Source organism: Macaca thibetana, chromosome 5, assembly GCF_024542745.1.
Source record: "Macaca thibetana thibetana isolate TM-01 chromosome 5, ASM2454274v1, whole genome shotgun sequence".
Lineage (NCBI taxonomy): Eukaryota > Metazoa > Chordata > Mammalia > Primates > Cercopithecidae > Macaca > Macaca thibetana.
The window spans coordinates 161,552,092-161,575,075 of record NC_065582.1 but is presented as its reverse complement, the minus strand read 5'-3'; the positions used below and the strand labels follow the sequence as shown (position 1 = coordinate 161,575,075).

The following is a 22,984-nucleotide window of genomic DNA, read 5'->3' as shown; positions in this document are numbered from 1 at the left end:
TATTCGTTATGATGGGTCTGCAACTATCAATGTTTTGAGGGTTAAATGGGATGAGGTGTCACAGTATTATTTTCCTGTTAGGGAGGTTTTAGGCAGGCGCCTCTTCTCTCTTCAAACTGGAATCACCCGAAGAGTTTTAGTAAATACTGGGCCCATCCAGGGTTAATTTTCTTCTAATTGGTTTGGGGTGCTGCTTGGAGAGGGGGACTTTTAAAATTCTATACTGACCCACCAGGAATGACATGAGAACTACTTGCTTAGTAACTGTCAGAGGAGGCTCCAGCTGATCAGGACCTAAAGTTCATATTCTTTATCATCTCCCCGTTGTTGCTGAAGCCTACCCCATAAACCCCTAACGTCCCGTCGTGCACAGCAGCGAATTTCCGGGAAAACGGGAAACCTATGCAAGCATGCCCACACACGTGCACAAACGCGTTCCCAAAAGCCCCGCGTGCGGCCGCAGGGGCCCGCCCCGCCCTTCTCGGGCCCTTCTGGGTCCCCGCGCCCAGCGATCCCACCCGCACCTGGGTCTGGGGCTCCGCTCCCTCCCTCTCCGCGGCACTCGGGCTTCCCTGCCCCGCCCACGTGCCCCACCCTCCCTCGCTCCGCCCCTCGCTGCTCCCTGCCCCGCCCACGGGCCCCATCCTATCCCCACCTCGCTCCGCCCCTCGCTGCTCCCTGCCTCGCCCACAGCGCCCGGTCCCCGTCCGCCGGGTCTGGCTCTCAGCCCCGCCAAGCCCGGTGCGCGCCCCGCCCCGCCTCCTCCTCTCGCGAGGCAGTCTCGACGCCGGAAGTGCCTGGAGCGCGCGACAGCGGCGAGGCGGGGCGGTCTGGAAGCTGTGGCGCGCGGCCGGCAGAGGGAGGGGTGAGGTCGCTGGGGCTGTGTTAGTCACCGGTGGGGACTCTTGCAGGTACAGCCGCGGTCGGGGCTCCTCGTGGAGGGCCGGGAGCTTCTGCCGGCCTCTTACTGGGGTGTCGTTGCAGGGCCGTCCCCATGTTGCGTTTTCCGACCTGTTTCCCGTCCTTCCGGGTGGTGGGAGAGAAGCAGCTCCCGCAGGAGATTATTTTCCTGGTCTGGTCGCCCAAGCGGGATCTCATTGCTTTGGCCAACACAGCGGGCGAGGTGAGTGAGCCGGCGGGAGCCCGCGTGTGCTGGGTCTGCTCCCGGGGTCCCAAGAACACCGAGCCCGAGCCTGTTCTTTCGGGCCATAGGCGGCCGTAGTCTCAGTTTCCCCTTCTGCAGACATGGTGGGCCACCTGCTACCCTTGCCTCCCAGGACGGCAGCAAACTTTAAGTATGTATGCGAAAGGTGATGTCTGTGCTATTTTCGGTACTTTCATGGCTAAAGTAACATTTTTCACACAGCTTAACACCGTCACGGAATCCTGCTTCCCCAAGTCGTCTTCAGTCATTGGTTTATTAATTAAATGAACTTTTAAAAAAGCGCACGATGTGCCACTCATGAGCTAGACATAGTGGTAGATCCAGGGACCCTGCCCTAAGTTTGCTTACAGTTTTAATGGCAGAAGGAAGAGTTATTATCAAACTTCAGCTGCAGAAGTGCATGCATGTAGCTGCCACAGAGGATATATTTAAGAATCTGGCTTCTCTTGTCCACGTTTTATACTACGGGTTGGATAACCACCACTAAAAATACCTTTAAATTGGACAAGGAAGGGATGCATTGGATTCCAGAGAGAACGTGCATGAATGTTATCACCATGTCTTGTTCACATTAAATTTCATCGAGTATAAGCCAGTTGTACCCAACTTTCTGCTGAGAGTTACTACCTGCCAGCCATTTTGTAAGGAAACCTTCACCTGTGCATCTTTCCGCCTCTGGCTTGAGAGTTATCTGGCCAGGTGAGAGTTGTATAGAGTCAAATTTGGAAACTAGGTGATAAGGAAATCGTAGCACCCTGCAGACTACAGCACCATGTTATCTGCCATGATCCAGTCGCCGGGGTATTGATGTCTCATTTTTCAGGGCCCTCCATGAAATCTCGTCTCCCTCCACTGCCGGGATGCTTTGAAACTCTGTTGTGGCTCTAGAGAGCGGCAGGTGATACAGCCACAGAAGTAGGAGGGAAGGTAGACAGGAGGCACATCCGTGCAATCAGATGGGTAGGTGTGATAGAGGGCACTATTATATCCATTTTCTCAGTGAAGGAAGAAGCAAGGGTATTGTCTATGGGTGAAGATGGAGAAGAATATATTGGAAGTTTGAGAAAGAAGAGGTATGAAAAAGCTAACAAGGCAGGTGGACTTAGGAAGCCTATTAGGATTGCCTGTCAGTGTTACGAGCCACACAAGATCGGTGTTGTTATTTGAGAGACACTGGTTGAATGAGGTTGTATGTGTCTCTCTCCGTTCTGTTTGGCTGTGTGGGTGCAGGCATCGTTGGGTTTAACCAGGATTGTTGTTTTGCAAGTATGACAAAGCAAGAGAAAGATGAAAGAGAGTTGAAGTTATGTGCAAGGGGAGTGATTGTGTTTCTGAACTTTGGGTTCTAACTTGATGAAGGAGGGAAGCGAAGGCAGGGGAGAGGGACAGTAAATAGGTGGTAGAATCAATAGACTGTATCCTGGTGAGGTCAAAGAATTGGAGTTGAGTATTGTAGAGATGAGCTGTAAAGAGGGGCGGTGGATGGAAAGTGGGAAGTGTGAAATGGAGATTTTGGTGGCCCTGCAGTTGCTGGTAATGACCAGGCCAGGGGTATGACCCTGAGAGTGGCTGAGTGCAGTAGAAGATGTGATAACTGGAGGAGAGGCAATTGAGAGCTAGGGCATCATAGCTCTTGAAATCACCAAAAATGAGGATGAGTGTGTTGCTAGAAAGCATAAGGGAGCCAGGTATCCAGATTTTCGAGGAATGAGGGGAATGGCCTAGGGGTCTGTAGAGGACTGCAATTAGAGGGATAGCGGTCGTATGGTGTGATTACATGTGATTCAAAGTTAGGAGATTTTCAAGAAGAGAAGAAATGGCATCAGGCATCAAGGAAGACACCTACTTCATCTCCTGCCCAAGAGTAGCAGTACAAGGGCTGTGGGATACAAAATGGCCACCACCTAGCAAGGCTGCAGGGAAGCATTGTCCTCAGGTGAGAGGCACATTTCAGAGAAAAGTATGAAGATATTAATTTCATGATGACACCTGACCGTGAGCTATAGAAAGCACAGAGGAAGGGTTTCAGAAGTAAGGAATGGCAGGAATGGTTTCAGAAAAGAGAGGGTCAAGTCCAGGAGATGATGTAACCCGGAGTGAAGGGTGCTGTGATCTGTGAGATAAGGCAGGGTCATGGTGGTGAAGCTGAGTGTGGAGATGGGGAGGGGTCTTGGAGGAGCATGTGCATTTTGTGAAGCCTTTTCTTCCTTACTGTCAGTGGTTGTATAGAAGCTGCTACAGGGGCAGTCGTAGAGCTCTTGGGCAACATTTTGATCTTCCAAGGTGGGAATTTACTGGTGTGGAAATGGAGATTTAGAATGGTTAAGTGATTTGTCTAAGATCCATGGCTAGTGAGTGACACAGCTGAAATTAGGTGCCACGTGGACTAATTCCAAGCTTCGTATAATTTGACTATATTACAGCTAGCTACCTTTTTAGTGGTGTTTGTGTTCTTTTATTTCTGTTTTGGTTGTCACCTTGGACAGCCTTCTTTATAAAAGGTAAGTCTCCCGTTGACATAAAAGATTAGGTACAGGGCCAGGCACAGTGGCTAACATCTGTAATCCCAGCACTTTGGGAGGCCGAGGCAGGTGGATCACCTGAGGTCAGGAGTTCAAGACTAGCCTGGCCAACATAGAGAAACCCCATCTCTACTAAAAATAAAATATTAGCCGGGTGTGGTGGCATATGCATGTAATCCTAGCTACTCGGGAGGATGAGGTAGGAGAATTGCTTGAACCCAGGAGGCGGAGGTTGCGGTGAGCTCACATTACGCCACTGCACTCCAGCCTGGGCAACAGGAGCGAAACTCTGTCTCAAAAAAAAAAAAAAAAAAAAAAAAAAAAAAAAAGATTAGGTACAGGATTAAATTAGACCTTGTTTCACCCATTTGTTTTAAAAGACCTTGTGTTCATTCAGACACTGTTGTCTTTTTCTATTCTTCTGATAGCTAAGTGAGAGATGGTCATTTAAAAAAATTTTTAGTAAGGCTCTAAGTTTATTTTATTTTTGGAAATGGATTTTTAATTTCCTGCCATTCTATCTGCTTTGTCTTAGGTTTTACTTCATCGGCTGGCCAGTTTTCATCGAGTTTGGAGTTTTCCGCCAAATGAAAATACAGGAAAGGAGGTGACGTGTCTGGCATGGAGACCAGATGGCAAACGTAATGATAAATTTACAAAAAATATGTTTTTATTTTCACAAAGAGTATTCTGTAAAGCCCATTTTCAGAAAGGATTTATTGTTCTTTGTATACGTTAGAGTTATAAAGATCAGTTTGAGAATTTAAAAAAAAAATGCCTTAAAATATTTTTATAGAACTCAGAGTAATTCTGCTATCTTGTTTCTTAGCAAAGATATTTCTTAAATAAAATCTAGCTTCTCGGCAGAGAAAACTCCAAAGTGAAATCTGATGGAATATACAAAATGTTTTGGTTTTGTTCTTTCCACTGTCATCTTGTCCTGTATTATTTGGCCCAAGCACCACTTGCCACTCGCCAGTGAGTTAGTTCAAAGCCATCATGGCCTTTTTCTTTCACAATATATTTTCGCACGAAATGGGTGGCACATATTCCCTTGGTGCATGTGTGTTTGCCTCACCTGAGGCACTATCAGCTTTGGCCCCATACCTTCCATTTCTGTGTGTGATCTTTCTTCTGGCACCCTCTTATGTTATCGCCTGTTAGGGCTCTGGTGACTGAACTCTCCTTCTCCATGTAACGTTTTTACAGTGACAGTCCGTATTGGAACTGTTGTACACATACGATCAGTGCAGTAAAATGCTGTAAACTACAATTTAAAGTTCATTTATATCATTGGTACTTTAAGAGAAAAGCGAATTGTTTTTGTAAAATATGTGTTGTTCTTTGCTTAATTTTTCTGTAGATAAATATAAACTATTTAAAAATTTTATTGGTGCTTTAAGAAAAAAGTGAATTGTTTTTGTAACATGTGTGCTCCTCATTGCTTTTTTTTTTTTTTTTTTTTTTTTCCCTCCCCAGACGGTGTCTTACTCTGTCGCCCAGGCTAGAGTGCAGTGCAGTGGTGCGATCTCGGCTCACTGCAACCTTGGGCTTACTGAAATCTCCACCTCCTGGGTTCGAGCAATTCTCCTCCCTCAGCCTCCTGAGTAACTGAGACTACAGGTGTGCACTATCATCCCTGGCTAATTTTTGTGTTTTTTCGTAGAGACAAGGTTTCACTGTGTTGGCCAGGCTGGTCTTGTACTCTTGGCCTCAAGTGATTTGCCCACCTTGGCCTACCAGAGTTTGGGGATTACAGGCGTGAACCACTGCACCTGGCTCTCATTGCTTAATTTTGTCCCTAGATAAATATAAATAAGTACTTAAAAATTCCCTAGGCTGAGCGCGGTGGCTCATGCCTATAATCCCAGCACTTTGGGAGGCTGAGGCAGGTGGATTACGAAGTCAGTAGTTCAAGACCAGCCTGGCCAGTATGGTGAAACCCCATCTCTATTAATAATACAAAAATTAGCCAGGCGTGGTGGCAGGCACCTGTAATCCCAGCTTCTCAGGAGGCTGAGGCAGAGAATTGCTTGAACCCAGGAGGTGGAGTTTGCAGTGAGCCGAGATCACACCACTGCACTCCAGCGTGGGCTACAAGAGTAAGACTCCGTTTCAAAAAAAAAAAAAAAAAAAAAAAAAAATCCCTGAAAGCAGATCACTTAGAGATGACAATTGTTCTGTTTTGGTGAACATCTTTTCCAATATTTCCCGATAAAATACATACATATAGAGATCTAGATGTAGTTTTATCAAAAGACGGTTATTTGGTGCATGCCATTTTGTTGTATAGCTTTTTCTTTTTCTTTTTCCCACTCACTTTTTCCCATCAGTGTGGATAGATTTACCACATTAATGTTAATTGCATGCTAACCCACTATATTTATCTACTAAATTACTAAATTTAGTAAATTTAGTAATTTACTAAACCTGTTCCCCCTTGGTGGGTATTTAGATGGTTTTCAATTTTTGGCTTTGATAAGCAATGCTGTGTAAACATTCTGAACACTGGGAAGAACTTTGCCAGTAGCTCCTTAGATTAAGTCCCAAAATGGAATTTCCAAGAATGTCTTAAACATTCTGTGTGCATTCTGTAGTCATGTTGCTTGGAGTATAGGTAGAATATGTGTACAATTAGAGGACTTTTATAAGTAAAGTTATGAGATCTTGCTCTAAATCATTCAAAAACATGGAATGTCAAAGATAAATCATAAAAGTGTGTGTTAAAATGTATTTAAGTAGTTGTGTTATTCATTTTTTTTTAAATCTCATGTTTTTGGACAGTAAAATATGTTTTTTGTTAGATAATGATCAAGTTTGTTTTAAATTGTTTTTAAGAAAGAAGGCTGGGATTGGTTCACATCCGGCAAAGTTGCATGTGATGGTGATATGCAGTGAAACTCACTGCCCTCTTTTTGGAAATTCTTAAATTCTTAAATTGTGCATTAGGAAGAAATAATGACTTGCGTACAGAAACCATACTAGAAAATTCAGCCGCACTCAAAGAAAGATTTATGTGTGTTTAATGGCCTCGTTTCCCACCATGGTTTAGAAACATAAAAGAAGAATAAAAAGCATTCCAAGAACAAAGCAGATGGAATCACCGCTTACCTTTTAGACATGTGATAAGATATAATTGTTTATTTGTGGAAGCCTCTTTTGTATTTTCTGCTTGACAAGAGGGTTTTCAGTTTGGAGACTTTGATGTGTAAGACGTTAAGTGTGATACATGAGAAAGTAGTAGATATCCTATAAAGTTTGAGCACTTGAAAATAAGCTTAGATAGTAATGTAACTACAGCATATGCAAGTATTTCTTTTTTAGTTTTTAAAATATTGAAGGATGTTTAGGTCAAAAATTGCCATGATTAAGATGCACTCAAAAGAGTAAAACTGGGCAATAAGTGAAACATCCATTTATTTTTCTCAAATGTTACACTAATTTATTCTGATTGTTTTTTCTTATTTTAGTTTTGGCCTTTGCTCTTGCTGATACCAAGAAAATTGTTTTGTGTGATGTAGAAAAACCTGAGAGCTTACACTCTTTTTCCGTGGAGGCTCCAGTTTCCTGTATGCATTGGATGGAAGTGACAGTAGAAAGCAGGTAATTAGAAGAACGTATGTAGTCATTGGATATTCATGAGATTTTAATTTTTTTAAATGGAAACTTAGGAGTATTTGAGTATTAAGTGTATGTGTGTTGCATTTAAATTTTGGTTTCAGTTTATCAAGATGAAATTTTTTAATGCTTTCTTAGATTTTTTTTCCTTCTGATAAACATCTATAGGCATACCTCAGAGAGATTGTGGGCTTGGTTCCAGACCACTGCAATAAAGTGAACACTGCGATAAAAGCAAGTCATTTGAGTTTCTTGGTTTCTCAGTGCATATAAAAGTTATGTTTATACTATGCTATGATACATTTAAGTGTGCAATGACATCATATCTAAAAAAATTAAGTATGTACCTTAGTTAAAATATACTTTATTGCTAGAAAATGCTAACGATCATCTGAGCTTTTAGTGAGTGGTGATCTCACTGGAAGTGGAGGGTTTTGCCTTGGTGCTGACGGCTGCTGACTGATCAGGGTGGTGGCAGCCGAAGGTTAAGGTGGCTGTGGCAATTTCTTAACATCGACAACGGTGGAATTTGTCACATCAGTTGACTCTTTCAGGAAAGATTTCTGTGTAGCATGAGATGCTGTTTGATAGCATTTTACCCAAGGTAGAACTTCTTTCAAAATTAGAGTCAGCTCTCTCCAACTCTACTGCTGCTTTATCAACTAAGTTTATGGAATATTCTAAATCCTTTGTCATTTCAACATTGCTCATAGCATGTTTACCAGGACTAAATTCCATCTCAACAAAGCACTTTGTTTGCTCATCCATAAGAAGCAACTCCTTATCCGTTCAAGTTTTGTCATGAGATTGCAGCAATTCAGTCCCATCTTCAGGCTCCACTTCTAATTCTGGTTCTCTTGCTCTTTCCACCAGATCTGCAGTTACTTCCTCCAGTGAAGTCTTGAACCCCTCAAAGTCATCTATGAGTGTTGGAATCAACTTCTTCCAAACTCATGTTAATGTTGATATTTTGACTTCTTCCCATGAATTGTGAATGTTCTTAATGGCATCCAGAATGGTGAATCTTTTCTAGAAGGTTTTCAATTTGCTTTGCCCAGGTCCATCAGAGTGATCACTATCTATGTCAGCTCTAGCTTTATGAAGTGTTTTTCTGAAATAATAAGACTTGAAAGGTGACCAGGCATGGCAGCTCATGCCTGTATCCCAGCACTTTGGGAGGCCAAGATGGGCAGATCTGTTGAGCTCAGGAGTTCAAGACCAGCCTGGGCAACATGGTGAAACCCTCTTAAAAATTAGCCAGGCATGGTAGCTATGGTCCCAGCTGCTCAGGAAGCTAGGAGGGAGGATCACCTGACCCTGAGGAGGTTGAGGCTGCAGTGAGCCGTAAGTGGACCACTGCACTCCAACCTGGGTGACAGAGTGACCTGTCTCAGAAAAAAACAAAAAACAAGACTTGACAGTCTGCTTAACCCATGTGATGCAGAATGGATTTTTGTGTTAACAGGCATGAAAACAACGTTAATCTTATATCTGTCAGAGCTCTTGGGTGACCAGTCATGAATGAGCAGTAATATTTTGAAAGGAACCTTTTTTCAGAGCAGTAGGCCTCAACAGTGGATTAAAACATTTAGTGAACCATGCTGTAAACAGATACGCTGTCGTCTGGGCTTTGTTGTTCCATTTATAAAACACAGATGGGATAGATTTAGCATAATTGTTAAGCGCTGTAGGATTTTCAGAACAGTAAATGAGTTTTGGATTCAACTGAAAGTTACCAGTTGTGTTAACGCCTAGCAAAAGAATCAGCTTATACCTTTGAAGCTTTGAAGCCAGTCATTGACTCCTCTCTAGCTATGAAAGTCCCAGATGGTGCTATATTTCACTGGCTTTAAAATACGTATATATATATGCACACACACACACACAGATACACATATATGCATATACATCATATATATACATACATATATCATACATATATGATATATATATATATTTTAATAAATAAATAGAAAATCCTTGATGGCATCTTCCAATAAAAGGCTGTTCTTCACCATTGAAAATCTGTTGTTGAATGTAACCACCACCTTCAGTAATTTAGCTGGATGTTCTGGATAACTTGTTGCAGCTTCCTCTCAGCACTTTCATAGAATTGAAGAGAGTCGGGGCCTTACTCTAGATTAGGTTTTGGCTTAACAGAATGTTGTGGCTGGTTGGATCATCTGTCCAGATCACTAAAACTTTCTCCATATCAGCATTAAGGCTATTTCACGTTCTTATTTTTTTTTGGATTTACTGGAGTAGCACTTTTAATTTCCTTTAAGAACTTTTCCTTTGAATTCACAACTTGGCGGACTGGCAAAAGAGGCCTAGCTTTTGGCCTAATCTTGGCTTTCGACATGCCTTCCTCTCTAAGCCTAATCATTTCTAGCTTTTGATTTAAAGTGAGACAGTTGAACACTTAGAGATCATTGTAGGGATATTAACTGGTCTGGTATCAATATTGTGTCTCAAGGAATAGGGAGTCCTGTGCAAAGGAAGGGAGAGAGGGAACGGCCAGTCAGTAGAGCAGTCAGAACACTCACATTTCTCCATTTTAAAAAATTTATTTTTATATATTATTTATTTTTGAGACGGAGTTTCGCTCTCACTGCCCACGCTGGAGTGCAGTGGCGCCATCTCGGCTCACCATAACCTCCGCCTCCAAGGTTCAAGTGATTTTTCTGCCTCAGCCTTGCGAATATCTGGGTTTACAGGCATGTGCTAGCATGCCCAGCTAATGTTGTATTTTTAGTAGAGATGGGGTTTCTCCTTGTTGGTCAGGCTAGTCTTGAACTCCCAACCTCAGGTAATCCTCCTGCTTCGGCCTCCTAAAGTGCTGGGATTACAGGCATGAGCCTCAGCGCCTGGCCTTATTTATTTATTTTTCGAGACACAGTTATCATTCTGTCACCCAGGCCAGAGTGCAGTGGTACAATCTTGGTTCACTGCAGCCTCTGCCTGCAGGGTTCAAGTGATTCTCCTGCCTCAGCCTCCTGAGTAATTGGAATTAGAGGTATGCGCGACCACACCCAACTAATTTTTATATTTTTAGTAGAGACAGGGTTTTACCATGTTGGCCAGGCTGGTCTCGAACTCCTCTCAAGTGATTTGCCCTCCTCGGCCTTCCAAAGCTCTGGGATTACAGGTGTGAGCCACCACACCTGGCCGAAGCTCACCACTTTATATGGCCATGGTTTGTGGTACCCACCCCCAAAACAATTGCAATAGTAACATCAAAGATTACTGACCTCACATCACCGTGACAAATACTATAATAATGAAAAAAATTGCAATATTGCAAATATTTCAAAATGTGACACAGAAGCACATGTGAGCACATGACTGCTGGAGAAAGGACTCCAGTAGACTTGCTTGGCTGATAGACTTGCTTGGCTGATAGACTTGTTTGACACAGGGTTGCCACAAACTTTTAATTTGTGAAAAATGCAGTATCTGGGAAGCAGGATGAAGGGAAGCACAGTTGAAGGAGATAGGCCTGTATTTTCTTATTGGAGCAGTAAACCTGAATAGCTAAGAGTTTTCTCCTCTTTCTAGTCATTTCCTACTCCAAAAATAGTTACTGAGACAAAAAACAAAGCTCCATAAAATGGTGAAATGGAAAACAACCTCAGTTTGCCAATCAGTAATTTTAAAGTTATGTTAATTAATACATATATTAATTTCCATTTCATGATTTATATCATCTGAACTTTTTTTTTGTCTCGGTAAACTTTTTTTTTGTCTCCATATTCTTAGAATATGGAAAGTGCTAAGTTGAGCCTTCTGTTCTAATGCTGGACAGGTTTTTTTCTTTGTCCATGGTCCTGATAGTTTCCTTGTTTCATAAAAATAATTCTGCCTTAGTCTGTGTAGTCAAGTAATACACCAGGGTTACAGTGAAGAAGGCCGGAGGAATTAGTGCTTTTGGCTAATGCTGAAAACAAAAATTGTTTTTCTTGTTTGGGGCAATATGGTAATTTTCTTTGTATTAACTTTTCCTTTCTAATTAAGTTATACTAAGTTAGTATCAAATGAATTTGTAAATCCTGAATATTAATTGCCAGCTTTCCTAAGGGAAGCCTGAAAGAATTGGATAACAAGGGTTTGACCTGGGGTTTGAAATTCACTGCGGATAAACCAGAGTGACAAATCCATCATCAGATCATGAAGGATTACAAATGGTTATGTGACTCTGTAGAAGGTTAGAGGGTCAGAGCATACCATGGAAGTCCTATTCCAGCCCAGTTATCTGCTATGTGTATTCCCAACATACTTCCTACTGACAGTTTAGAAAAGTTATATGGAGATTCCAGGGTCTCTCAAGACAGCTCCTTTTTGTTAAAGTAGGAAAAAATACTTGCTAAATCACCACTTTTTTTACTTGCTCACTCATTTATTTCCAACCTTATTTGGAGTTAGAATTGGGAAGGAAAAGGGGGAAAATGAGACTATTTCAAAAGGCATGGTGTAATCTCATACACCTGTTGGAGTCTTAAATCCACAAGTGTATATAAGTCATAGATTCAATAATTAAATCATACGGTAGGCCATGCACAGTGGTTCATGCCTGTAATCCTAGCACTTTGAGAGGCTGAGGCAGGAGGATTGCCTGAGACCAGGAGTTTTAGACCAGTCTGGGCAACATAGTTAGACCCCCCATGTCTACAAAAAAATAAAAAATATTAGCTGGGTGTGGTGGTTTGCACCTGTAGTCCCAGCTACTCAGGAGGCTGGGGCAGGACGATGGCTTTAGCTCAGGAGGTGGAGGCTGCAGTGAACCATGATCACATCACTGCAGTCCAGCCTGGGTGAGACCCTGTCTCATAAATAAAAGATAGGGTAATTGCAGTGTTCTTTAAAATTACTCTTAGTAGTCATATGTTTAGTGTGAGTTCTTAAATGAGAGTTAAGAAATCATAAATTCTCAGTATCTGAGTATGTATGAATGCATTTGATATGCTAAGAAAAATGTTTATTATCATTTCTCTAAAGTGTGCAGGCTGATGTTTTTTATTCCCCTAAAATAACAAAGAAATTCCTACTTTTCAATTTCTCGTTTGGGACTGTTAAACTGACTATAACTGTATAGTATTTGTGGCATCTGTTTACTTGATAATGTTGTAAAACTGGGTATCTTTTTTAAAAATTAGCATTTTTAATGGTAAGAGAAGTAAAATCTATGGTGTTTTTATAATACTTTCATTTTTTCCTTTTTAGTGTTCTCACATCATTTTATAACGCTGAGGATGAATCAAATCTCCTCTTACCTAAACTACCTACACTGCCAAAAAAGTATGTATCACTGGTTTCTTTGAAATTAATCTTGCAGATTTCTCTTTCTTCTGCTTTTAACACCGACAATTTTCTCATGCATTTTAAAATACGTATTTTTGCTGAGAGTATTTTTTACCTTAATCTCTGTTTCCTTCTAGCTATAGCAACACCTCAAAAATATTTAGGTAAGATATGCCTTTTCTTGTTTTCAAGTAAGATAATCTGTTGTTATTTGAAAGATAGAATTGAAAGATGACCCAATTTATTTGTATATTTTAGTGAAGAAAATTCTGATGAAATTATTAAGCTCTTGGGAGACGTCAGGTAAGTCTTATGGATAAATAAGTCTAATTTCTTAAAGTTATTTCATATTTGAGGCAGTTTTCAGAAGCTTTAAGAGCAAATCCTTTATTTGCCATTTTATTTCATTGTTTTTTTGTTTTTGTTTTTGTTTGAGATGGAGTCTCTGTCACCCAGGCTGGAGTGCAGTGGCGCGATCTCGGCTTACTGCAACCTCCGCCTTCCTGGTTCAAGTGATTCTTCTGCTTCACCCTCCCGAGTAGCTGGGACTACAGGCGCCCGCCCCCAGGCCTTTCTAATTTTTATATTTTTAGTAGGGACAGGGTTTCACCATGTTGGCCAGGATGGTCTTGATCTCTCGAACTTGTGATCCACCTGTCTTGGCCTCCAAAAGTGCTGGGATTATAGGCGTGAGCCACTGTGCCCGGCCTAATTTTTGTATTGTTAGTAGAGGCGGGGTTTCACCATGTTGGCCAGGCTGGTCTCAGACTCCTGACCTCAGAAGATCCACCCACCTTGGCCTCCCAAAGCATTGGGATTACAGGCATGAGCCACAACACCTGGCCTCATTGTTGACATTAATACCTTCAAACGACATATAGACTTTAATATCTATTATTGTTTTTATTGTGTGGCCTTTCGTTTTATCAAGTTTTAATAATAATATGCACATATGTTAAATAAAAGGATATAAGTACTAGAGTTTCTAAAATTTAAGTATTCATGTTTTTTAAGCCCGTTTAATATATTTAGCATCATAACCATGATAAAACTGATGGCACTTCGTATTAGTTGGTAAAAGGATTGTTTTGTTATTGATGGTGCATAAATATAGTTGTTATTAAAATAACGTATTCTTATTTTACCGTAAGCTGATTTTTTTTAGGCTAGAGGAAATTTATGTTCTTTGAAAAAAGGAATAAACCTGATACGATTGAATATTGAGTGTTAGTGGATTTGATATTTCACTTCCCTCTGCAGGGGAGCTTTAGCATGTAGATTATATGAAAGCAGTAATAATTTATATCTTGGTTTAAGAATGTAATCATCTGTGTTGTTGATTCGTTCTCAGCTTGTTGCATTATTTTTAATTAGGCTTAATATTCTTGTCCTTGGAGGAAGCTCTGGATTTATTGAGCTTTATGCTTATGGAATGTTTAAAATTGCTCGAGTCACGGGGGTAAGATTTCTTTAAAATTTTCTCTTTCTAAATTGTTTCTCTTAGAATATACTAAGTACTTATGGAAAAAGAATAAAACACCAGGTTTTTTTTTCAGTCTCGGTTTTTAGAATTAAATGTTCAGAGAATGATTTTCTTACTAAGATAAAATAATTGTGATATGTCTATAAAGATTGGGAGCTATTTGTGGAATTAGTCAAGTTTGTTTGTTTGTTTGTTTCTTTAACAGAAAGATTAGTATGATACACTTGATTATGATTTAATGTTTTTCTAGTGTGAGATGTAAAAGAGCTTCAATTTGTGATTGGAATGTAAATCTTCAGAAGCATTCTTAAGTCCAGTACTGAATCTACTGTAGTTGCTACGTCTCAGTCTTCTCCATAGCTTTTTCATCTGACTCTTACCACTCCCAAAAGGGGTAGAAAATATGGTAGGCTCTGTGGAATATGTTGTTTCTCCAGCACCTGATTTGAGACTCCGGTAGGGGTGAGGGAACCAGGTTGGTTTTGTGGCCTTGTAACTAGAAAGGCCCATGCAGGCAGACACCTACCTTCATCTGCTCCATGTGTGTGGCTGGAGCTCGGAGTATATGTTTCTGCTTTTTAAAGCTCTGAATTTTTGCTTTCTGCATGATAATCAGATTCAACCTAGCAATGATAATATACTAAGGGGTTTGACTCTTTTACAGATTGCTGGAACTTGTCTTGCATTATGTTTATCAAGTGATTTGAAATCATTATCAGTGGTCACAGAAGTCTCTACCAGTGGTGCTTCAGAAGTTTCATACTTTCAGGTGAGTATTGGAACTTGATAACAGTAGAGAGTAAATATGTATTTAACAGGTTTTATATAGGTTTTTATCCACATCTCACTGTATTGTAATGATCCTTAAAATAATACAAAAAAATCGACTTGGAATTTCTACATCCTAATATATTGAGTGTTATTATAGTGAATACCGTATTATTCTCCCCATGCTCCAATACAGTTTTCATAAAAAGTGTTTTGATGGTCTATTAATGACCATATTAATTTGTTGCTATTCCAGTTTGACTTCGTACCAAGTGTTTGCTTAGGACTACTATCCCTGAAAATAATAAAGGCTTATATTGATTGATTGTTTAATATGTGCCATATACTGAATGCTTCAGAACAATTAATTTGAATCTTCACAGCATCGTAATAGGCAGATACTGTTGTTATCCCCATTTTATAAGTAAGTACTTGGACACACAAATACTTCAGAACTTGCTTGATGTCACAGGATGGGAAAGTGATGCTAGGCAGTCTGGCTGCATAGTCTGTACTCTTAACTAGCACATTGCATCTTGTGTAAAACGATCACTTAATATTGGGAAAACACTTTATTGTGTGCTGTCTGCATTGTAGATTGACGAAACTAATTGGGCTCCCATAGAGTATCATAGCCTTGCCAAGAAATCGTCTCAAAGTTTTCATCTTAAATATCCTAGCCACTTAAGTATGTGTGAACTCTCAAACAAAAGTAGAACAAAAAAGATGCAAGATGCAATGTGTGTGATGCCTTCCAACATTCTCTTTGTGTTCAGAGCATCAGAGAACTCTTCATTTACTATTCACTATAGTAATGGTTATTCATACTTGCTCATCATCTTAAGGTTATGTGAAACTATGACCACCAGGATTGCATTTGGGTTATAATAAAATGAGTCACTACTACTGTGAAGTTGGTAACAGATAATTTTTGATGACAAATTTATTGAGATACAATTCATATACCATTGATAGACATTTTCCCAATATTTATCAGTAGCCTTTAATTCCTTATACTTCCTTTAAGTTTTTACATATATTTGTGATTAAAAAATTTCTTTGTAATACTGTTGCAAAATAGGTTATATTACATTTATTCTATCTACACGGAAGGAGTTGATGACCCAGAGAGAGTGATTTGTGTGTGGTTGTGTGTAGGTTAGGAAATCATAAGGCTATGTGCTGTTAGTTTCCAAACCGTTCTGCTCGAAGAGGGCACAATTCTGACATAGTCTTTCTGATACATAGTTTGACCTACATTCTGTAAATTATATACTTGGCAGCAAGTGCATCTGATGATGACTCACTTTACTCTCTTGATTTTACAGCTTGAAACCAATCTGTTATACTCTTTCTTACCTGAAGTAACTCGGATGGCCAGAAAGTTTACTCATATTTCAGCTCTGTTACAGGTATTTATTTAGAGCTTGTTTTGTGTGAATGTGTATTATTGGCTTCTAAAGTTCTGTAAATAAAACACTTCAAAATTTTGTTTTGTAAAGCTGTCTGAAGTAGGGGTGTCTAGTCTGATAGGTAATCTTATAAGGTCTATTAAAGCAGGAAAGGGACATTTAATTGAGAACCTACTTCCACCCCACCCTATTTTCCACCTCCAAAAGAGTTTAAATCTTTTAAAATACTCCCATAAATAAAATACCATTTACATTATAAAGTATTGTGGGAAAAACAGTCTTCACATGAGTTTACACTTGTTCATGATAACCGCACCCCAAATTACCTCCCAATTCTGTAGGTTGGTGATTTAGGCTGAGCTCAGCCAAGATGTTTGGGTGACCTGGGGAGGGTTCAGCTGATCTTGACTAGACTTGGTCATGCCAGCTGATATGTGTCCCTTGGCTGTGATGTCTTGTCTCTACTCCACATCCTTCATACTCCAGCAAGCCAGCACAGGCTTTTCCACATGGTGGTGGTTAATGGGGCATCGAGGGTGCAAGTGGAAGCCTACAAAAGCGTTTCAGGCTCTGGAGTCAACAGCGTTATTTCTGCTGCATTCTGTTAGTCAAAGCAAGACTCAAGGGCTGAAGAAATTGACTCTACTACATCTGACTGGAGGAGCTACAAAAAATTGTGGCCATGTTTTTCATTCTACCACAGTCATTAATTTATTTGATATCAAAGGTTTCTAGAGATCCTGTTTTTTAAGGATCCTGTTTGAAAATTGAATAGTTGGCCAAACCAGTATTTTGACAGTGTAGATAAGACATATCTTATCTAAAAAGCTTTGGAGATACTTGTTTTAACAGATAAAAATTTAAGAATGTTTTATGATGAAATCCTAAGAATCAGTGGAATGTTTCTTTGTTAAGTGATGACCAAGCTATAGTCTTTTTCTTCATCTTAACTGAGTTAAAAGAGTGATTGAGGCTGGGCACAGTGGCACACACCTATAATCCCAGCACTTTGGGAGGCTGAGGCAGGCGGATCACTTGAGGCCAGGAGTTCAAGACCAGACTGGCGAACATAGGGAAGCCCCGTCTCTACTAAAAATACAAAAATTAGCTGGGCATGGTGACGCGCACATGTAATACCAGCTACTTGGGAGGCTGAGGCAGGAGAATCACTTGAACCTGGGAGGTAGAGGTTGCAGTGAGCCAAGATGGCGTCACTGCACTCCAGCCTGAACAACAGAGCAAGACTGTCTCAATAAATAAATAAATAAAAAATAAAACAGTGATTGAAAGTAAATTCTAGATTTCTTTGAAACACTTGAGCATAAGTACATATTATTTAGATAGCAAGTTGGTTTAAATATTTTTTACCATTTCAATTTTTTTTCTTTTTTGCTAATAGTATATAAATTTGTCACTAACATGTATGTGTGAAGCATGGGAAGAAATACTAATGCAGATGGATTCTCGTCTCACCAAGTTTGTGCAGGTAAAGCCGCTGAAGTTTCCCATGGAGAGAGTTAATGCATTATGTATGTATTTACTTTGAGGTACATGAGAAAAATCAGTTTGATTCATAAAAGGTTAAGATCATGATTTCTTTCAAATGGCTTCGTCTAACTTCAAACTGCTTTCTTAGATTTGAAAAAAGAGCTCTTTTCCCATTGGTACAACTTAAGTGGAGACAGAATTATGAAGTGGAGCTGGCGGGGCTTTGGCAATAAGGGCAGGTGTTAGAACAGCTGATTGGCTGTCTTCTAGTCACTGATGTTCAGATGATCACTTTATGGATTTGATGCAAGTTTAAGGCAAGGAAAGGGAGTCATGCTCCTATAATTTTGAATAAATATGCTTATAATTTAAGAAATACATATACACAATTTTTTTTTTCACTTTTTTCTAGGAAAAGAACACAACCACATCAGTGCAAGATGAGTTCATGCACTTGCTATTATGGGGGAAAGCAAGGTAGTAAACTCAGATTAGGTGCTCCTGCTTCTGCTTTTTTTTTAACAGTAACTATTTATTTGAAAAGTAGTTGATAGTCATAGCATGTGATTTTTCTATTGATACATACATAATATTTTATTTGATATATAATGTTTTACATATTTATGGGGTATATGTGATGTCACATGCATAGAAATTTTTGTTGAGCTATTTCTTTATTTTGTTTCTTGTTTGTGTTTTGACATTTAAAAGTTGTAAGTGATGCATTCAGATTTCCAGTAGAGAAGTGACTAAAAATACTTTGTTTTTCATTGTAGTGCTGAACTTCAGACTCTCTTGATGAATCAGTTAACAGTAAAGGTGCAGTTAATGTATCTATGTATTTAAATGGCTATGAACACATTCTTAATTTTTTTTTCGAGTGGCATATAATATCCTGATTTTATGCTAAATATGTTTTCTTCTTTTAATTAGGGCTTAAAAAAGCTTGGCCAGTCTATAGAGTCATCATACTCCAGTATACAAAAATTGGTCATAAGTCACTTACAGAGGTATGAAGGTGACGTAGAATTTTTTGATATTGTATCCACACGTACCTGGCATTGGCCTTCTTCTGCCGCCTTCTCTTCATCTGGCATTCTCCTTTTAAGCATCTTCTAGCTAAAATTGTTGCATGGCATTTGAGAAGAATCTTCCTGTACCCAAGATTGAAAGAGTCAATAATAATTCTGCTTTTCGAAGTAATTTTCCAACATCTTTTCACCAGGCTAGACCCTATCTGGGTTTTTTTCTTAATCAACTGAGCATGAAGTATATTTTGAAATAAGGCATGTATCCCTTTTTTGAACAGTGAGATTAACATTTTATAGTTTATCAAGAATATTGTATATTTATGTATTTAATATCTTGGCAAGGTGTTGGTGATTTTACACAAGAGGAAACAGAAGTTTAGAATCGGTTATATGGCTGGCCCAAAGTTACTAAGTGTCGGAGCCGAGACTTCATCCTAGATTTTCAAATCTCATGCTTTTTCTATCCATAGCGACTTCGTTGAAGCCGTTTACAAGTGGATGCTGAGTGTTTGATTTATTTTGTTTGATTTTTGGTTTTTTGTTTTTTCAAGATGGAGTCTTGCCCAGGCTGGAGTGCAGTGGTGTGATCACACCTCACTACAACCTCCGCTTCCTGAGTTCAAGCGATTCTCCTGCCTCAGCTTCTCAAGTAGCTGGGATTACAGGCGCGAACCACTATGCCTGGCTAATTTTTGTACTTTTAGTAGAGATGGGGTTTCACCATGTTGGCCAGACTGGTCTCGAGCTCCTGACCTCAAGTGATTCACCTGCCTCGGCCTCCCAAAGTGCTGGGATTACAGGCGTGAGCCAGCACACCAGGTGGTGGTTGGTTTAAATTTTGATAAATTCATTTATGCTGAGTGCTTGGCCATAACTACATCACCCCTCCCTTGGACCACTGTAGTACCCTCTGGACTAGTTGGGCTCTTTCAGTACACATTGCCCTTTGAATGTTTTCCCCAGTGGAGCTAAACATATTTCTCTCTTGCTTAAAAACTTCTAATGCTTTCCCCTAGAATGGAGACCTTTGCGTGGCCTTTAGCATACCTGCCTCTCTGCCTCACCAACACTGGTGGCCTTTTAGTTTCTCCAGCTTGACGTTTTGTCTCCCACCTAGGGCTTTTGTATATTCCTCTTGTCCCACCTTGTTCTTCACATGCATTCTTCAGCTCTCAGCTCCAATTCATTCCTTCAGAAAAGCCTTTCTGAATCCCAGATTATCTCAGGTTCTTCTGTTATGCCTGCACCCTGTGTGTTTCCTTCAAGGCGTTTATGGTAGTTGGAATGGTACACTGTATGACTGTGTGGTCATGACTGTCTTCCCTGTTATACTGTCAGTGCCATGAGACCCTTGATTGTGCTCACCGTTATGTCCCCAGTATCTAGCACGGTACCTGACCTAAAATGGGAACTTAAGAAATATTTATTGCATTGACTGTGTAGTAGTTGGGTGAACAAGATGGCCATACGACTATCTTAAAAGGGTCAGGACTAACTGTGGAACACAATTTGATCATCTTACAAGATTCGATCTTGTCATTTGTTTATCTCTGTAGTCACATTAACCAGATGGTTCTGCTGCACTTTTTAGGAACAGTTTTGAGAAATAATTATTTCTCATGGAAAGAAAATGAAAGTTACTTTTCAGTTTTTATTTCTGAAAATTTAGAAGTATTCAGGCAAGGTAGTCACTTGATGATCATCATGATACTAATTTATTTCTGCTGTGTTTGGATAGTGGCTCGGAGTCTTTATTATACCATTTAAGTGAATTGAAAGGAATGGCTTCATGGAAGCAAAAATATGAACCTCTTGGACTAGATGCTGCAGGAATCGAAGGTAGTGATTTAATCTCTCAGTGGAATACATTAAACACAGTTTACTTAATTTGACAAATGACGTTTATTTATTTTTTCCCTTTAGATGCTATAACTGCTGTGGGTTCTTTTATACTCAAGGCAAATGAACTTCTTCAGTAAGTATTGGCAGTACCTGGAATCATTGACCTAAGAATACGTCACTTTTGACCTAAATAAGAACCTAGTAAGCTATTACGAGTCTCTTAAAATCAGTTTTTAAATTTTTATCACAATTATGTCTTTATATGATTCCGACAAGCCAGCAGCACAGAGATTTTATAAAGTAAAGCTGTATTTTCCTGTCCTGGTCATCCTCACCTCAGGTCTTCTCCCCAGAGGGAATCATTTTAACTCTTCTATTTTTAGTTCTTCTATGGGTTACCTCCATATTTCTAAATTGTATGACTGTGTCACATTCCTTTTGTCAGTTTTTAGAAATTAACTCTGTTTGTTTTGTTTTTCTTAGACTGTTTGGCTTGCTTGTTTTCTTGCATTGTCCGTCTTTTCTGCATCCTTCCATCCTTTCCCTTCTGAAGGGTGGTATAGTACCTCTGGAATCCCCTGTTCCAGATGCCTTCTTTAGCCTCCCACCCCTCTGCCTCAGCCCACAGTTGTGCTCCAGTTCTCCTGCACGGCTACCACCTAGGCATTTTCTTTGTTATTCTCCTGGGTTAGACCCAGAACTGCTAGGATTGCCTTTGTTTCTTGGCTTATTTAATCATTTTGCTGGAAAACATCCTCTAGTAACTTTCTCAAAAAGCAGACATAGAAGGTAAACTTTATCTCCTTTTGTGTTTTTTCTCCTACCCTCACACTTAATTGACAGCTGGGTTTAGGATTCCCTGAGGGTTATTTTCACATAGAACTTCAAAAGCAGAGTTCCATAGGATTCTGTGCTTTTTGTTGCTGATGGAAGGTCTGGTGCTTCTGATTCTTAGCCCTTTATAGTTGTTTTTTTTCCTTTTGAAAAAGCTGTAAAGCATTACTGTTTATTCTTGATATGTTGAAATGTAATAACTGTTTTTAGGTGTGGGCCTTTTAATTCATTGTGCCATAAAAAGCCATTTTAACCTGAATTCTCTTGTATTATTCTTTTAATAATTTCCTCCTCCCTCTTTTATTTACTTTATTGTTATTTATTTATTTTTGTGGCAGGGTCTCTCTGTGTCGCCCGGGCTAGACTTGAGCTCCTGGGCTCGAGTGATCCTCTTGCCTCAGCCTCCCGAGTAATTGGGACTACAGGAGTATGCCATTACGCCAAGCTTTCTCTTTGTTTTGAACTAGATTTGTGTTCTAGAAATCCGTTTGGTCAGATATTAGAATTTGTGGTGGATTGATTTCTGTGTCTCTTCTTTTTCTCTTATATTTTTCATATCTTTGTCTTTTTTATTTTCTGAGTGTTTTTTGAATATTGTCAAATGTCAGTAAATATTTGTTGAGCACTTAACTATGTTCTAAATACAGTGATAAGTAATGTTGAGAAAAACCAAGCAAGAAATAAGGACCTAGAGCATGATAAGGTGTAGGGGATTCAACTTCATATAGGTGGTCAGGGAGGCCTCACTGAGAGAGAAGGAGACAGGAGGAAGCAAGCACTGTTGATGTTTGGGGGTGGAAGGGGCAGAAAGTGTGAAGGCCCTGAGTTTGGAGCGTGGCTGGCATGTTGCAGGGACAAGGGCACTATAGCTGAAGTGGATTGAATGAGAGTAAGGTAGGGAGTAGATTGACCGGTGATAGAGGGTGGCCAGGTTGCATAGAGCCTGTGGGGCAGTTGTTAGGACTTTGGCCTTTACTCTCGATGTAAAGAGAAGCCCTTGGGGAGTTAGGAGTCGTGGAAAGGATATGATTTAGGCTTCAGAAAGATCCCTCTTGCTGCTCAGAGTTGAGAAAAGCTCATAGATAGGCAAGGACAGAAGCCAAGAGAGAAATGGTGGTCAGAATCTGAAGTGGTCAGGATTGGGATGTATTTTGAGAGTATAATTAACAAGATTTTCTCAATGCTTCTTTGTAGAAGGTGGTAATAAGGGAGTCATAGATAATTATGAGTGTAGGGCCTTGGTACTTGAAAGAGTAGAATTGACATTTACTGAAAGGGGGAACAAATGTGAGGGCAGGTTTAGGGAGGGGGAGTGTGGAATAAGATCAAGAGTTTGGTTTGGACATACTGGATTCTTCTTTAGACTTAGCATTTGAAGTAATTTTACATAAAAATTACAAGAATAATAAAGACAACTCTGATGGTACTCCTTTACTTAATTCATCATTTAAAAATATTATATTTATCATATACTTCATCTTTTCTGAAACATGTGAGAATATGTTGTTTCTGTCAGGTGCCTT

General features: G+C 39.9%; 1 protein-coding gene across 2 annotated transcripts in view; it reads left to right on the top strand.

Moving 5' to 3' along the window:
• Nucleotides 1-791: 791 nt before the first annotated feature.
• ANAPC4 (anaphase promoting complex subunit 4) overlaps nucleotides 792-22,984 on the top strand; it is a 40,413-nt gene continuing 18,220 nt past the window's right edge. For both annotated transcript variants that reach the window (XM_050790678.1, XM_050790677.1), the window contains exons 1-16: nucleotides 792-911; nucleotides 985-1,123; nucleotides 4,223-4,328; nucleotides 7,158-7,290; nucleotides 12,526-12,600; nucleotides 12,741-12,767; nucleotides 12,862-12,906; nucleotides 13,978-14,062; nucleotides 14,751-14,855; nucleotides 16,183-16,266; nucleotides 17,666-17,752; nucleotides 18,167-18,231; nucleotides 18,531-18,573; nucleotides 18,688-18,764; nucleotides 20,524-20,624; nucleotides 20,709-20,760. In XM_050790678.1, the coding sequence (XP_050646635.1) occupies nucleotides 995-1,123; nucleotides 4,223-4,328; nucleotides 7,158-7,290; nucleotides 12,526-12,600; nucleotides 12,741-12,767; nucleotides 12,862-12,906; nucleotides 13,978-14,062; nucleotides 14,751-14,855; nucleotides 16,183-16,266; nucleotides 17,666-17,752; nucleotides 18,167-18,231; nucleotides 18,531-18,573; nucleotides 18,688-18,764; nucleotides 20,524-20,624; nucleotides 20,709-20,760 (1,214 nt within the window). In that variant the 5' untranslated portion in view covers nucleotides 792-911; nucleotides 985-994. The remainder of the gene's footprint in view (nucleotides 912-984; nucleotides 1,124-4,222; nucleotides 4,329-7,157; nucleotides 7,291-12,525; nucleotides 12,601-12,740; nucleotides 12,768-12,861; nucleotides 12,907-13,977; nucleotides 14,063-14,750; nucleotides 14,856-16,182; nucleotides 16,267-17,665; nucleotides 17,753-18,166; nucleotides 18,232-18,530; nucleotides 18,574-18,687; nucleotides 18,765-20,523; nucleotides 20,625-20,708; nucleotides 20,761-22,984) is intronic.